This window comes from Crinia signifera, chromosome 1 (assembly GCF_055691185.1).
Source record: "Crinia signifera chromosome 1, ASM5569118v1, whole genome shotgun sequence".
Taxonomy (NCBI): Eukaryota; Metazoa; Chordata; class Amphibia; order Anura; family Myobatrachidae; genus Crinia; species Crinia signifera.
Genome location: NC_139217.1, coordinates 121,858,388 through 121,873,848, shown reverse-complemented (window position 1 = coordinate 121,873,848; position 15,461 = coordinate 121,858,388). Strand labels below are relative to the sequence as shown.

Below are 15,461 nucleotides of genomic sequence, written 5' to 3'. Positions count from 1 at the left end.
GGAGGCTGGGGGAGTGGTGGTGAGTCATCAGGGTTCTCCCTGAGCGTCAGCCCTGGGCTGGCTCAGGGAGTTCCCTGTGTAATGTTGATAGACTACAGTGCAGGTGACTGCGGGGTACAGCAGCGTAGCTGCTACATACACGCACACTGTGTGGAGCTGTGTGCTGGGGTAACAGGGTGCGCACGAGCGGCTGACTAGGAGAGTCAGTCGCTAGGGCGCCTGCGGCTGGCTGGAAGTGTCAGCCGTTGTGACGGACGGAGGGGTGAGGACGGGGGTGTGTACACACGGAGGTCTGGTTGCCCTGGTAACATCACAACAGTGTACAGCGGACATCTTAACAATGTACAAGTGGGGGAAATGCTGAGCAATAATAACAGCAGTATGTACCAGATGTTATAGACAGCGTGCACGTCAACTAAGTGCGCTGTCGACTTGCACCTTAGGTACTCAGCATAGTGTGGACATGTCAACAGTTTAGTGCTGTCGACTATTATTATACATAGTGTGTCAAAAGAGCATATCATGACTGATCAGAACTTCATAGTATCATAGTGCGCCTCCAGTCCACCCGGTCGACATAGAGCCATGTCGATCCCGGGAAATCTAGGACAATACTGGCTATGGTACAAGGGTGAAGCATTAGGCAACATGGCCATATCACTAATCCAAATAGGGACACTAGTCATAATCTATAGTGCCTATCAGTCGACACTTGCAGGTGTCTACACACCCTCGAGACCACTTAGAATATGGGGTTGTCTATGGCTATAAGTCTGATAAGGCTACACACTGAAGTGCTACAATAGTCGATACATGAACAATACGGTACGCTCGGCGGCGTATGATGTTCGCTTAGGTCCCTGGACACACGGAGGTGTCAAGGGTATATACATAAAAATTGCATGATAAATACGGTACGCTCGGCGGCGTATGATGCAAACCAAGGTCCCTGGACACTCGGATGTGTCAGGGAGTCATAAAGCCCATACAGAGGGCATTGTTGGTGTCTCATAGGCAGACACCCATTTTAAAATCCTCATTAAGACCCTGCGGGGCCAGGCTTTTGAGCCTGAAAATCCAAGAGAGTTCTCTCTGTAGAAGAAGTCTCTCCCTGTCGCCCCCATATTTCAGAGGTGGAACATGGTCCAAGATGGTGCATTTTAAATCAATCATATTATGCTTCTGTTCCAAGAAGTGTCTTGCGACAGGCAAGTTCTTGAGGTCACTTTGGGTAGTTCTGGGGTTGATGCTTTTTTTGATCGAGGATCTATGCTGATTAAATCTTTCTTTGAAGGTGCAAGTTGTCTTTCCAACATAAACCTTGTGGCACGGACATTGTAGAGCATATATAATGTATCTGCTGTTGCAGTCGAGGTGGTATTTGATGTTGAATTTCTCATCATTGAGTGGGTTATTAAATACTGGGCCAACTAGCAGGTATTGGCAGTTCACACAACCTCCACATTTGTATGTGCCCTTTTTGCATTTAAGCCAAGTTTGTCTTGAGCCGATTAGTGGGTTAGGCCTGGTTTTGACCAGGAGGTCCCTAAGGTTGGGGCCCCTACGGTAAGCAAATCTGGGAGGTACCTTGATCTCTTTGGAGAGCACCGGGTCACTGGTGAGCAGATGCCAGTGCTCATTCACCTTGTTTCTAATATGTTTAGACGCAACGGTGTAAGTACTAACAAAGTTGAGTCTGTCGTCACTTTCATCATTGGAGATTGCTTTAGGTAGAAGGAGTTGATCCCTTTTAAGTGTCAGCGCTCTCTGGACCGCCTTCTCCACTTCATTCCTGTCATATCCTCTATCAAGGAATTTGTCCTTCATTGTATTTATAGCCGCCTGGGTTGTCACGGGGTCAGAGGTTATCCTGATTACTCTTAGTAATTGAGAGTATGGTAGTCCACGTTTTAGTGGCTCCGGGTGGAAGCTGGTAGCCGCAAGCAAAGTGTTTTTATCAGACTCTTTGGTGTAGATTTTAGTAGAGAGCTGTCCATTCTCTATCATTACCGTGACGTCAAGATAATTGATGAGCTTCTCGCTAAAATTAATGGTGAACCTGATGGTTCCTGGTATGGAATTAAGTTCATTGAAGAATTTCAATAGTCTCTCCTCACCTCCTGTCCATATAAGGAAGAGGTCGTCAATATATCGGACGTATAGCGCGATGTCAGCACTGTATTCGGTATTTCCACAGATGTGTGCCTCCTCGTAAGCTGCCATGGTCAGGTTGGCATACGCCGGTGCCATGTTAGAACCCATGGCAGTCCCCTGGCGTTGTAGGAAGAACCTGCCTTCGAAGAGGAAGTAGTTCTTCGTGAGGATCATTTCCATCAGGGCCATCACGAACTCCACAGGAGGTCCCACATAGACATCACTCATTAGTAGGGCTTCCCTGCATGCGGCTAGCCCTACATCATGTGGGATATTAGTGTAGAGGCTTGTGACATCAAGTGTCACAAGCATAGCTCCACTCAAACTTTGTTGGTGGGCTTGTATCTTCCTTAGGAAATCGCTGGTGTCCGCTATGAAGCTCTTGGTTTTTTTCACCACTGGTTGGAGGTAGAAGTCCACTAGTTGGGACAGTGGTTGACAGAGAGACCCGCGCGCCGAGATAATCGGCCTTCCCGGTGGGGTCACAAGTGACTTGTGTACCTTCGGGAGTGTGTATAAACACAGTGTTTTCGGGTGAGTTTGTGTGAGGAATTTAGCAGTTTCTTCACTAATGTAGTTGTTGGTCAGGCCCAGCTGGATGGTTTTGTCGACCATCTGTTTGTATCTCCATGTGGGGTCCATGTCCAGTTGCTCATAGCATGTTGTGTCAGATAGTTGTGCCATTGCTTCGGCGATATAATATGCCCTATTGAGCAGGACGATGCCACCCCCTTTGTCCGCTGGTCTGATGATTAAGTCCACATCTTTCGAGAGTGTGTCAATTGCTTGCTTCTCCTCTTTCGAGATATTATGAAAGGATATTTTCTGTTTCTCAATGAAGGAATTAGTGTCCCTCTTCAGGACTCGGCTGAAGGTGCTGATAGATGGGTTGAAGGTAGGCGGATCAAAGGTGCTTTTGCATCTTAATGTTGGTTTATAAGGTGTTGTTAGGTTGTCATCACCCTTGGCAACCGGGTGTCTAATAAAGTGGTCCCGTAGGCGGAGTTGTCTGCCAAGACGAAACATATCAATTTGCCAATTGAATAAGTTCTGTGTCAGGGTCGGCACAAAAGAAAGTCCACGATTAAGCAGAGATGCTTCTGCACTAGTAAGTATGTGGTTGGAGAGGTTAAACACAACTGTTCCGTTTTTTATTTCTGGGGCTTTTTTCTTCCTCTTTCTCCCACCCCGGCGGGTGGGTAGTAGAGGTTTTTTGGCGGACGTCGGTTCCTTTCTCCTCGTGCAAGATAATTTGGTGGTTGATGGTCAGATGTTGCGTTCTCAGAGTCGCTTGCTGAGGTCTGTGATTGGGTCTCAATGTCGGTGTATTGGGCCGGGGGTCTGCGCCCACCTCCTCTCCTTTGTTGTTGTCGGAACTTCCTGGGCTCAATTCTGGAGAACCACGGATAGACCCGACTTTCCTTATAGTCTTGTTTCACTTGTTTATACTTTTGTTTCTTAAACTTTAAGAGACCGGCCTTGAATGCTTCCAGTTCCCTGTCCAATTTGGTCAGCAAGTTACATTCTGGTGTTTCCAGTTCTTTGTATGGTGTAGCACTCTGTAGTTCAGAAATCTCCGTTTTAATTATCTCCAGATCAGAGCCGGTCTGTTCGATCACTAACAGCATGAGATCTTGCGAACACTTGTTGAGAATGTTGCACCATCTGCTGCAGAACTCATTGTTGTGTCGTCCCAGTGTCGGTTGGTTGTATAGTCTGAATCCTCGGGGGATAAGTGACTCTTTATAGTATTGTGATAGAGTCTGACCATGTAGGGTCAGCTCAATCTCGCGCTTCCTCAGCTTCAGCAGATCACTGTATAGCTCTTCAGGGGTATCTTTGTTAAATGCCAGATCCTCAGTATCTGCAAATAATATTCTTGCTGCATCTGTTGCACTGAATTGCAAAGCAGATGCAGTTTCATTCCCAGCAGCAACCGACATTTGTATCCAAAGCAACCAGAGTGCAGCAGTGTACGCTCGGTTGCTGTACCAAAATGTGCAAGAGGATGCAAATAGTGGAAAAAAAATTTTTAATAAGTGATATAAAAAAGACAGTTCATGGTGCTCAATCCCGATATTAGAAAGTTATTCAAAGTGGTTTTGCAGGATGGCACTCAACAAGCGTTATACAGTCCTCCGGTGCCAGGAACTTAAACGGTTAATAAAGAGCACTTACCCCCTTCCTTAGTAGGTGAGGATTGAACCGGCACACAGATGTAGAAGTGAAAAAAAAGACGTTTATTGTACAGGCATGGTATGCACAGACAGTCAGCTGTAACCTAACAGCCGTTTCAACCACTTCCTAGTGGTTTTCATCAGAGGTGTAGTCACATTACAGTGTGCTGTTTAAATAGCACAAAATTGCGCCCAAATTGCTCCAGAAAGAGGCCAGTCAGACCTCCTGTGACGTCAGCTAGCGTCACTGACAGTGAATGACAGCGGGGCTGGAGGCTGGGGGAGTGGTGGTGAGTCATCAGGGTTCTCCCTGAGCGTCAGCCCTGGGCTGGCTCAGGGAGTTCCCTGTGTAATGTTGATAGACAACATCATACGCCGCCGAGCGTACCGTATTGTTCATGTATCGACTATTGTAGCACTTCAGTGTGTAGCCTTATCAGACTTATAGCCATAGACAACCCCATATTCTAAGTGGTCTCGAGGGTGTGTAGACACCTGCAAGTGTCGACTGATAGGCACTATAGATTATGACTAGTGTCCCTATTTGGATTAGTGATATGGCCATGTTGCCTAATGCTTCACCCTTGTACCATAGCCAGTATTGTCCTAGATTTCCCGGGATCGACATGGCTCTATGTCGACCGGGTGGACTGGAGGCGCACTATGATACTATGAAGTTCTGATCAGTCATGATATGCTCTTTTGACACACTATGTATAATAATAGTCGACAGCACTAAACTGTTGACATGTCCACACTATGCTGAGTACCTAAGGTGCAAGTCGACAGCGCACTTAGTTGACGTGCACGCTGTCTATAACATCTGGTACATACTGCTGTTATTATTGCTCAGCATTTCCCCCACTTGTACATTGTTAAGATGTCCGCTGTACACTGTTGTGATGTTACCAGGGCAACCAGACCTCCGTGTGTACACACCCCCGTCCTCACCCCTCCGTCCGTCACAACGGCTGACACTTCCAGCCAGCCGCAGGCGCCCTAGCGACTGACTCTCCTAGTCAGCCGCTCGTGCGCACCCTGTTACCCCAGCACACAGCTCCACACAGTGTGCGTGTATGTAGCAGCTACGCTGCTGTACCCCGCAGTCACCTGCACTGTAGTCTATCAACATTACACAGGGAACTCCCTGAGCCAGCCCAGGGCTGACGCTCAGGGAGAACCCTGATGACTCACCACCACTCCCCCAGCCTCCAGCCCCGCTGTCATTCACTGTCAGTGACGCTAGCTGACGTCACAGGAGGTCTGACTGGCCTCTTTCTGGAGCAATTTGGGCGCAATTTTGTGCTATTTAAACAGCACACTGTAATGTGACTACACCTCTGATGAAAACCACTAGGAAGTGGTTGAAACGGCTGTTAGGTTACAGCTGACTGTCTGTGCATACCATGCCTGTACAATAAACGTCTTTTTTTTCACTTCTACATCTGTGTGCCGGTTCAATCCTCACCTACTAAGGAAGGGGGTAAGTGCTCTTTATTAACCGTTTAAGTTCCTGGCACCGGAGGACTGTATAACGCTTGTTGAGTGCCATCCTGCAAAACCACTTTGAATAACTTTCTAATATCGGGATTGAGCACCATGAACTGTCTTTTTTATATCACTTATTAAAAAAAATTTTTCCACTATTTGCATCCTCTTGCACATTTTGGTACAGCAACCGAGCGTACACTGCTGCACTCTGGTTGCTTTGGATACAAATGTCGGTTGCTGCTGGGAATGAAACTGCATCTGCTTTGCAATTCAGTGCAACAGATGCAGCAAGAATATTATTTGCAGATACTGAGGATCTGGCATTTAACAAAGATACCCCTGAAGAGCTATACAGTGATCTGCTGAAGCTGAGGAAGCGCGAGATTGAGCTGACCCTACATGGTCAGACTCTATCACAATACTATAAAGAGTCACTTATCCCCCGAGGATTCAGACTATACAACCAACCGACACTGGGACGACACAACAATGAGTTCTGCAGCAGATGGTGCAACATTCTCAACAAGTGTTCGCAAGATCTCATGCTGTTAGTGATCGAACAGACCGGCTCTGATCTGGAGATAATTAAAACGGAGATTTCTGAACTACAGAGTGCTACACCATACAAAGAACTGGAAACACCAGAATGTAACTTGCTGACCAAATTGGACAGGGAACTGGAAGCATTCAAGGCCGGTCTCTTAAAGTTTAAGAAACAAAAGTATAAACAAGTGAAACAAGACTATAAGGAAAGTCGGGTCTATCCGTGGTTCTCCAGAATTGAGCCCAGGAAGTTCCGACAACAACAAAGGAGAGGAGGTGGGCGCAGACCCCCGGCCCAATACACCGACATTGAGACCCAATCACAGACCTCAGCAAGCGACTCTGAGAACGCAACATCTGACCATCAACCACCAAATTATCTTGCACGAGGAGAAAGGAACCGACGTCCGCCAAAAAACCTCTACTACCCACCCGCCGGGGTGGGAGAAAGAGGAAGAAAAAAGCCCCAGAAATAAAAAACGGAACAGTTGTGTTTAACCTCTCCAACCACATACTTACTAGTGCAGAAGCATCTCTGCTTAATCGTGGACTTTCTTTTGTGCCGACCCTGACACAGAACTTATTCAATTGGCAAATTGATATGTTTCGTCTTGGCAGACAACTCCGCCTACGGGACCACTTTATTAGACACCCGGTTGCCAAGGGTGATGACAACCTTATAAACCAACATTAAGATGCAAAAGCACCTTTTGATCCGCCTACCTTCAACCCATCTATCAGCACCTTCAGCCGAGTCCTGAAGAGGGACACTAATTCCTTCATTGAGAAACAGAAAATATCCTTTCATAATATCTCGAAAGAGGAGAAGCAAGCAATTGACACACTCTCGAAAGATGTGGACTTAATCATCAGACCAGCGGACAAAGGGGGTGGCATCGTCCTGCTCAATAGGGCATATTATATCGCCGAAGCAATGGCACAACTATCTGACACAACATGCTATGAGCAACTGGACATGGACCCCACATGGAGATACAAACAGATGGTCGACAAAACCATCCAGCTGGGCCTGACCAACAACTACATTAGTGAAGAAACTGCTAAATTCCTCACACAAACTCACCCGAAAACACCGTGTTTATACACACTCCCGAAGGTACACAAGTCACTTGTGACCCCACCGGGAAGGCCGATTATCTCGGCGCGCGGGTCTCTGTCAACCACTGTCCCAACTAGTGGACTTCTACCTCCAACCAGTGGTGAAAAAAACCAAGAGCTTCATAGCGGACACCAGCGATTTCCTAAGGAAGATACAAGCCCACCAACAAAGTTTGAGTGGAGCTATGCTTGTGACACTTGATGTCACAAGCCTCTACACTAATATCCCACATGATGTAGGGCTAGCCGCATGCAGGGAAGCCCTACTAATGAGTGATGTCTATGTGGGACCTCCTGTGGAGTTCGTGATGGCCCTGATGGAAATGATCCTCACGAAGAACTACTTCCTCTTCGAAGGCAGGTTCTTCCTACAACGCCAGGGGACTGCCATGGGTTCTAACATGGCACCGGCGTATGCCAACCTGACCATGGCAGCTTACGAGGAGGCACACATCTGTGGAAATACCGAATACAGTGCTGACATCGCGCTATACGTCCGATATATTGACGACCTCTTCCTTATATGGACAGGAGGTGAGGAGAGACTATTGAAATTCTTCAATGAACTTAATTCCATACCAGGAACCATCAGGTTCACCATTAATTTTAGCGAGAAGCTCATCAATTATCTTGACGTCACGGTAATGATAGAGAATGGACAGCTCTCTACTAAAATCTACACCAAAGAGTCTGATAAAAACACTTTGCTTGCGGCTACCAGCTTCCACCCGGAGCCACTAAAACGTGGACTACCATACTCTCAATTACTAAGAGTAATCAGGATAACCTCTGACCCCGTGACAACCCAGGCGGCTATAAATACAATGAAGGACAAATTCCTTGATAGAGGATATGACAGGAATGAAGTGGAGAAGGCGGTCCAGAGAGCGCTGACACTTAAAAGGGATCAACTCCTTCTACCTAAAGCAATCTCCAATGATGAAAGTGACGACAGACTCAACTTTGTTAGTACTTACACCGTTGCGTCTAAACATATTAGAAACAAGGTGAATGAGCACTGGCATCTGCTCACCAGTGACCCGGTGCTCTCCAAAGAGATCAAGGTACCTCCCAGATTTGCTTACCGTAGGGGCCCCAACCTTAGGGACCTCCTGGTCAAAACCAGGCCTAACCCACTAATCGGCTCAAGACAAACTTGGCTTAAATGCAAAAAGGGCACATACAAATGTGGAGGTTGTGTGAACTGCCAATACCTGCTAGTTGGCCCAGTATTTAATAACCCACTCAATGATGAGAAATTCAACATCAAATACCACCTCGACTGCAACAGCAGATACATTATATATGCTCTACAATGTCCGTGCCACAAGGTTTATGTTGGAAAGACAACTTGCACCTTCAAAGAAAGATTTAATCAGCATAGATCCTCGATCAAAAAAAGCATCAACCCCAGAACTACCCAAAGTGACCTCAAGAACTTGCCTGTCGCAAGACACTTCTTGGAACAGAAGCATAATATGATTGATTTAAAATGCACCATCTTGGACCATGTTCCACCTCTGAAATATGGGGGCGACAGGGAGAGACTTCTTCTACAGAGAGAACTCTCTTGGATTTTCAGGCTCAAAAGCCTGGCCCCGCAGGGTCTTAATGAGGATTTTAAAATGGGTGTCTGCCTATGAGACACCAACAATGCCCTCTGTATGGGCTTTATGACTCCCTGACACATCCGAGTGTCCAGGGACCTTGGTTTGCATCATACGCCGCCGAGCGTACCGTATTTATCATGCAATTTTTATGTATATACCCTTGACACCTCCGTGTGTCCAGGGACCTAAGCGAACATCATACGCCGCCGAGCGTACCGTATTGTTCATGTATCGACTATTGTAGCACTTCAGTGTGTAGCCTTATCAGACTTATAGCCATAGACAACCCCATATTCTAAGTGGTCTCGAGGGTGTGTAGACACCTGCAAGTGTCGACTGATAGGCACTATAGATTATGACTAGTGTCCCTATTTGGATTAGTGATATGGCCATGTTGCCTAATGCTTCACCCTTGTACCATAGCCAGTATTGTCCTAGATTTCCCGGGATCGACATGGCTCTATGTCGACCGGGTGGACTGGAGGCGCACTATGATACTATGAAGTTCTGATCAGTCATGATATGCTCTTTTGACACACTATGTATAATAATAGTCGACAGCACTAAACTGTTGACATGTCCACACTATGCTGAGTACCTAAGGTGCAAGTCGACAGCGCACTTAGTTGACGTGCACGCTGTCTATAACATCTGGTACATACTGCTGTTATTATTGCTCAGCATTTCCCCCACTTGTACATTGTTAAGATGTCCGCTGTACACTGTTGTGATGTTACCAGGGCAACCAGACCTCCGTGTGTACACACCCCCGTCCTCACCCCTCCGTCCGTCACAACGGCTGACACTTCCAGCCAGCCGCAGGCGCCCTAGCGACTGACTCTCCTAGTCAGCCGCTCGTGCGCACCCTGTTACCCCAGCACACAGCTCCACACAGTGTGCGTGTATGTAGCAGCTACGCTGCTGTACCCCGCAGTCACCTGCACTGTAGTCTATCAACATTACACAGGGAACTCCCTGAGCCAGCCCAGGGCTGACGCTCAGGGAGAACCCTGATGACTCACCACCACTCCCCCAGCCTCCAGCCCCGCTGTCATTCACTGTCAGTGACGCTAGCTGACGTCACAGGAGGTCTGACTGGCCTCTTTCTGGAGCAATTTGGGCGCAATTTTGTGCTATTTAAACAGCACACTGTAATGTGACTACACCTCTGATGAAAACCACTAGGAAGTGGTTGAAACGGCTGTTAGGTTACAGCTGACTGTCTGTGCATACCATGCCTGTACAATAAACGTCTTTTTTTTCACTTCTACATCTGTGTGCCGGTTCAATCCTCACCTACTAAGGAAGGGGGTAAGTGCTCTTTATATATATATATATATATATATATATATATATATATATATATATATATATATATATATATATATATATATATATATATATATATATATATATATATATATATATATACACACACACAGTGATCGGTGCTGTTAAGTACAGCACCGATCACCACCGATCGCCAGCCCCCCCTCCCACCCACCCGGCTGCCGCAGCGCCAGCACCCCTACCACCCCCCCACCAGCCGCAGCGCCAGCCCCCCTCCCAAAGCTGGTGAGCAAAATGGGGTCACATGTGGGGGGGTTCCACTGTATTGGTGCTTCGGGGTTTTGCTAATGCGACATAGCACCCACCATTCATTCCACCACCAAATATCACTCCTTCCCTTCTGAGTCCTGCCATGCACCCAAATGGTATTTTTTGGTCACATATGAGGCATTGCCGTACTCGGGAGAAATTGGGGCACAGATTTTGGGGTGCTTTGTCTCCTTCATTCCTTGCGAAAATGAAAAATTTTGAGCCAGAACTGCATTTTTGTGTAAAAAATTAAATTTTTTTACACAAACATGCAGATCTGGCTCAAAATTTTTCATTTTCGCAAGGAATGAAGGAGACAAAGCACCCCAAAATCTGTGCCCCAATTTCTCCCGAGTATGGCAATGCCTCACATGTGACCAAAAAATACCAGTTGGGTGCATGGCAGGACTCAGAAGGGAAGGAGTGATATTTGGATTTTGCAGCACAGATTCTGGTTGAATGACCCCTGAAGCACCCATACAGTGGAACCCCCCCACAAGTGACCCCATTTTGCAAACTACACCCTTCAGGGAATTCATCAGGGGGTATAGTGTACATTTCAAACCCCCAGGGGTTTCACCAATTTTGATACAACTGAGCTGTGAAAATGAAAAATTAAATTTTTTCATTTTCACAGCCCAGTTGTATCAAAATTGGTGAAACCCCTGGGGGTTTGAAATGTACACTATACCCCTAAATGAATTCCCTGAAGGGTGTAGTTTGCAAAATGGGGTCACTTGTGGGGGAGGTTCCTAACTTTTAGCATCTTATGGTGCCTAGAAACCTACATGGTGCCTAAAATATAATCTCATAAAAAGGAGGCTCCAAAATCAAGTAGGTGCTCCTTCTATTATGAAGCCTGTGGTTTGGTCAACGTGCACACTAGGGCCACATATAGGATATTTATGAAAACAAAAGAATTGGGGGAATCAATTTTTAGTCACATTTCTCTAGTAAAATGTACTGTGTTCCTTAGAAAAATGTATTAAAATTGCAAATCTGCAAAAAAAATGAAATTTTGAAATTTCACCTACACTTTGTTTTAATTCCTGTGAAACACCTAAAGGGTTAAACTTCCAAAATGCTGTTTTGAATACTGTGAGGGGTGCAGTTTTTGAAATGGCATCATTTATGGGGGTGTCTCACATACAAGTCCCTCAAAGTCTCATCAGAACTGAACTGGTCCCTAAAAAAATCAGTGTTTGAAATTTTCTTGAAAATTTGAGAATTTGCTATTCATATTTTAAGCCTCCTAGTGTCCAAAAAATTTAAAAGGAAGTTGAAATAATGATGGCAACATAAAGTAGACATATGGTCTATGTTAGTTATTAACTATTTTGAGTGGTATGATTATTTGTCTCACAAGCAGAAAATTTAACATTTTGCAAATTGCTAAATTTTCCATTTTTTTGCGACATTTTGGTATTTTTCACAAAAAAACACAGACTGTATCGACCCAAATTTACCACTAACTTGAAGTACAATGTGTCACGAGAAAACAATCTCAAAATCACTGGGATAAGTAAAAGCAAAAAAAAGTTATCCCCACTTAAGTGATACATGTCAGATTTGAAAAAAAGGGCTCTGTCAGGAAGGCAAAAACTGGCTGTGTCAGGAAGGGGTTAAGATATTAATCGAATGGACAGACCTTCATTGCACACCGCTGACACCTTTTTAGGTTTTACCAAAACCACACACCCCTCATTGGTGATCTTTTACATGAATGCTCTATATAGCACGTTACATGTATGTTTTTTTTTTTTTTTTATGCAATATTTTAAATGCTACGGCTCATTGTGACCCTTCTGAGCAATATTTAAAATGTTGCCCAGTGTTCATGGTTTGAACAATTCCTTGGGTCCTTAATGACACCCCTCCCCTTAGAACCCCTTCCCAGTTGCATGTACATGCAGCTCAAATTGACTTAACACTTTTTAATGTTTCTGATATGATTTTGTTGTGCCATATGCTTTGCGCTCACACTCATTTGTAATTATACTGTGGTAAGAGTTTATATGAAGTATACTCTATATAAAGGAGACCGGGCAGGCCGGGCTAAGAGTAGTACTGCACAGGTATGTAGTACATTGGGCTTGTTACATTACTACAGCAGTAGGGAGGCCAATCCCAGGCCCTTTTTTTTTGAATTTCTGGGATTCTGGATAGAAAAACTGTCAATCCCGGGCTTTACCTCCTACAGTGGCGCCAGACTAATAGAAGCTTCGATCACAGGATTGCAATACATCTACAAACAGGTCTTTATATTAACCAACTTACATAAAGTTGTGTGATTAATTTTATGGTTTCTAGTGCTACCGTGTTACCTAGCACTTTCAATTGCTCATTCAACTTCCTCATTGGATTTGGCTTAAATTCTCCGCCACTAAACTTTTACATGTTTAATACGGCAATAAATGGACCCTTTTTTAATGTTTTTCTTCTCATCTTAAGCAACCAGTTCCCAGGAATCGAACCAGTTTGGTGGAAATAAGAAATACTCAAGGCCATACTCAAGAAATGGTTCATCATCACATTCCTCTCATGGACGGGGATCTCATCACCAAGAAAATGCTTATATGCAACATCAAAGACCATATTTCCATTCTAATTTTCCAGAACAACATGTGATGCAACAGGCCTATACTTACCAGAATTCTCAAGAATATCACATTCCATTACCAAATAATGGTCACACTGCTCCATTTCCGAATTTTTATGGACATTATGGAAATATGCAAACTCTACCTCCTCCCCCCCTTCCTCCTTCTCATCCTCCTCCTCCACATCCACCCCCTCATATGATTTGGCCTGAACAGAACATGCATTATCCTTATATGCAGAACTCACAATTTTACGCTCTACCTCCACCACCACCACCACCTCCTCCTCCACCTCCTCCCAACACTGGAGATGCTGATTGTTCTAGCTGGAATCATTGATTGCTTCAGTTACATACTATCAACACAGAAAAGCGGTTATATATGGCATTGTCTTACTTCTATTCAGTAAATGTTTAGTGTCCTTTCCATTTACAACAATCTATACATTTTAAAATACTTTACCACTGGGCTTTCTGTTTAGACCAAGGTGAAATGTATAAATCTTCTCATTGTTTCCATAGTAACAATTGTCTTCAGATGTTTGACATTTTATTTTGAGCATTACTATATTTTACAGGCTATGATTTGTATCATGTTTTTCAATTGTTATTAAGATTTCAAATGTGTATGTTTCAATTGCTTACAATTAGATCTTGTATTTGATTTCTTATTTTATTTATATCCTTAAAAAGTCTGGACAATAAAATGTCCAATAGTCTGTTCTTGTAAAAAAAGGCTCTATTTTTAATGCTCAATAAATTTGTAATTAAATCTGTAAATTAGTATTTATTTTAGAATTTTTTTCTTTGTGCAAAACATTGTTTAATCTTAAGTATGTTACGTTTTTTTTTTTTCTTGTTCAGACATTTTCTCTTGGCAGAATGTTCCTATTGTAAGTTGAACTAAAATAGCTATGTCTGTACTTGTGTAGTTTAACGGCGGCAGTTACGTAGTCAGCATAGTGTTCCCGTGGCCAGCATAGTTAAAAGTAGTGTAGTGTTTCCGCGAGCAGTAGCGTAGTGTTTCCACGAGTGTCCCTGTCAGAATCAGCATAGCATAGTGTTACCGTGGCTGCTTAACGTAGCCAGCGTCCCTGTCAGAGCCAGCGTACTGTTCACGCGGGCAGCGTAGTCAGTCAGCAGTACCCGAAGTGTGGTGAGGGAACGCATTACGCGTCTTCCCGGCCTTTTCATATCCCCACTATCCACGTCAGTGTGGAATTGACTGTATAAAGCGTGGCGAGCCACCGATCCCAAAGCATGGCGAGCGCACGTGTATTAATTTACTTGTATTCCGTGTCCCCTCGCGGGGCTCGCTGCACTCGCCATGCTTCTGGCTCTCTGGGCTCGCCACACTTTATAAAATCAACTCCACGCTGACTCAGAGATGCAGTTCCCGGCAACAGTACGATGAGTAGCTGCCTCACGGGGACACTACGCTGACTACGCAGGGTTGCCACGGGGTCACTACACTGACTACGCTAGGCAGCCGTTGAGCTACGCTTATAACGTAGCTTAGGCTGCCACCATGAAACTGCACAAGTAAAGCCGCCGTTGGGCTACGCTAATAACGTAGCTTCAAACGTAGCGTAAGCTGCCGCCGTGAAAGTACACAAGTACTGTTATGTCTCATAGTAAAGTAAAATAACATGTGAAATAGGACTATATGAAGTTACTCTTTAATAAGTAGTTGCTTAAAATAGTGTTCATTCTAGCACCCGCTATATTTGAAAACCCATGCAGTTCCTCTTCCCTGCCTGGGGTGTCACTGTCTGCTGTAGTGCTTCTAGCACAGTGTGGTCTGTATATCAGCACTGATATGCAAACCAGACATGTGCTAGAAATGCCAGCGCAGACAGTGACACCCCAGGCAGGGAAGAGGAACTGCATGGGTTTTCAAATATAGCGGGTGCTAGAATGAACACTATAAAATGATATATTGATTTAAAAGAACAAGTGTAAAATGGTTAAGGGTCAAAGTTTCTAACACCACCTTCCAAAGCTTTGGTGGATCTAAAAGGGTTGTTCTTATATTAGATGTAACCATTTTGACACTACTTAAACATTATAAATTGTGTTGTGTGGAATTATTCCACTCTTTACAAAGTTTCAAACAACTGTAGGCAATGTTCAAAGCATGCTGCATTAGTTAAGGGCTGGTCCTATTTA

The 15,461-nt window shown here is 44.7% G+C and overlaps 1 protein-coding gene across 1 annotated transcript in view; it reads left to right on the top strand.

The window, feature by feature from the left end:
* NAF1 (nuclear assembly factor 1 ribonucleoprotein) overlaps window positions 1-14,029 on the top strand; it is an 83,260-nt gene extending 69,231 nt beyond the window's left edge. Inside the window, exon 9 of the mRNA XM_083172711.1 lies at window positions 13,145-14,029. Coding sequence (XP_083028837.1) covers window positions 13,145-13,632 — 488 coding nt within the window. The 3' untranslated portion in view covers window positions 13,633-14,029. The remainder of the gene's footprint in view (window positions 1-13,144) is intronic.
* Window positions 14,030-15,461: the final 1,432 nt, after the last annotated feature.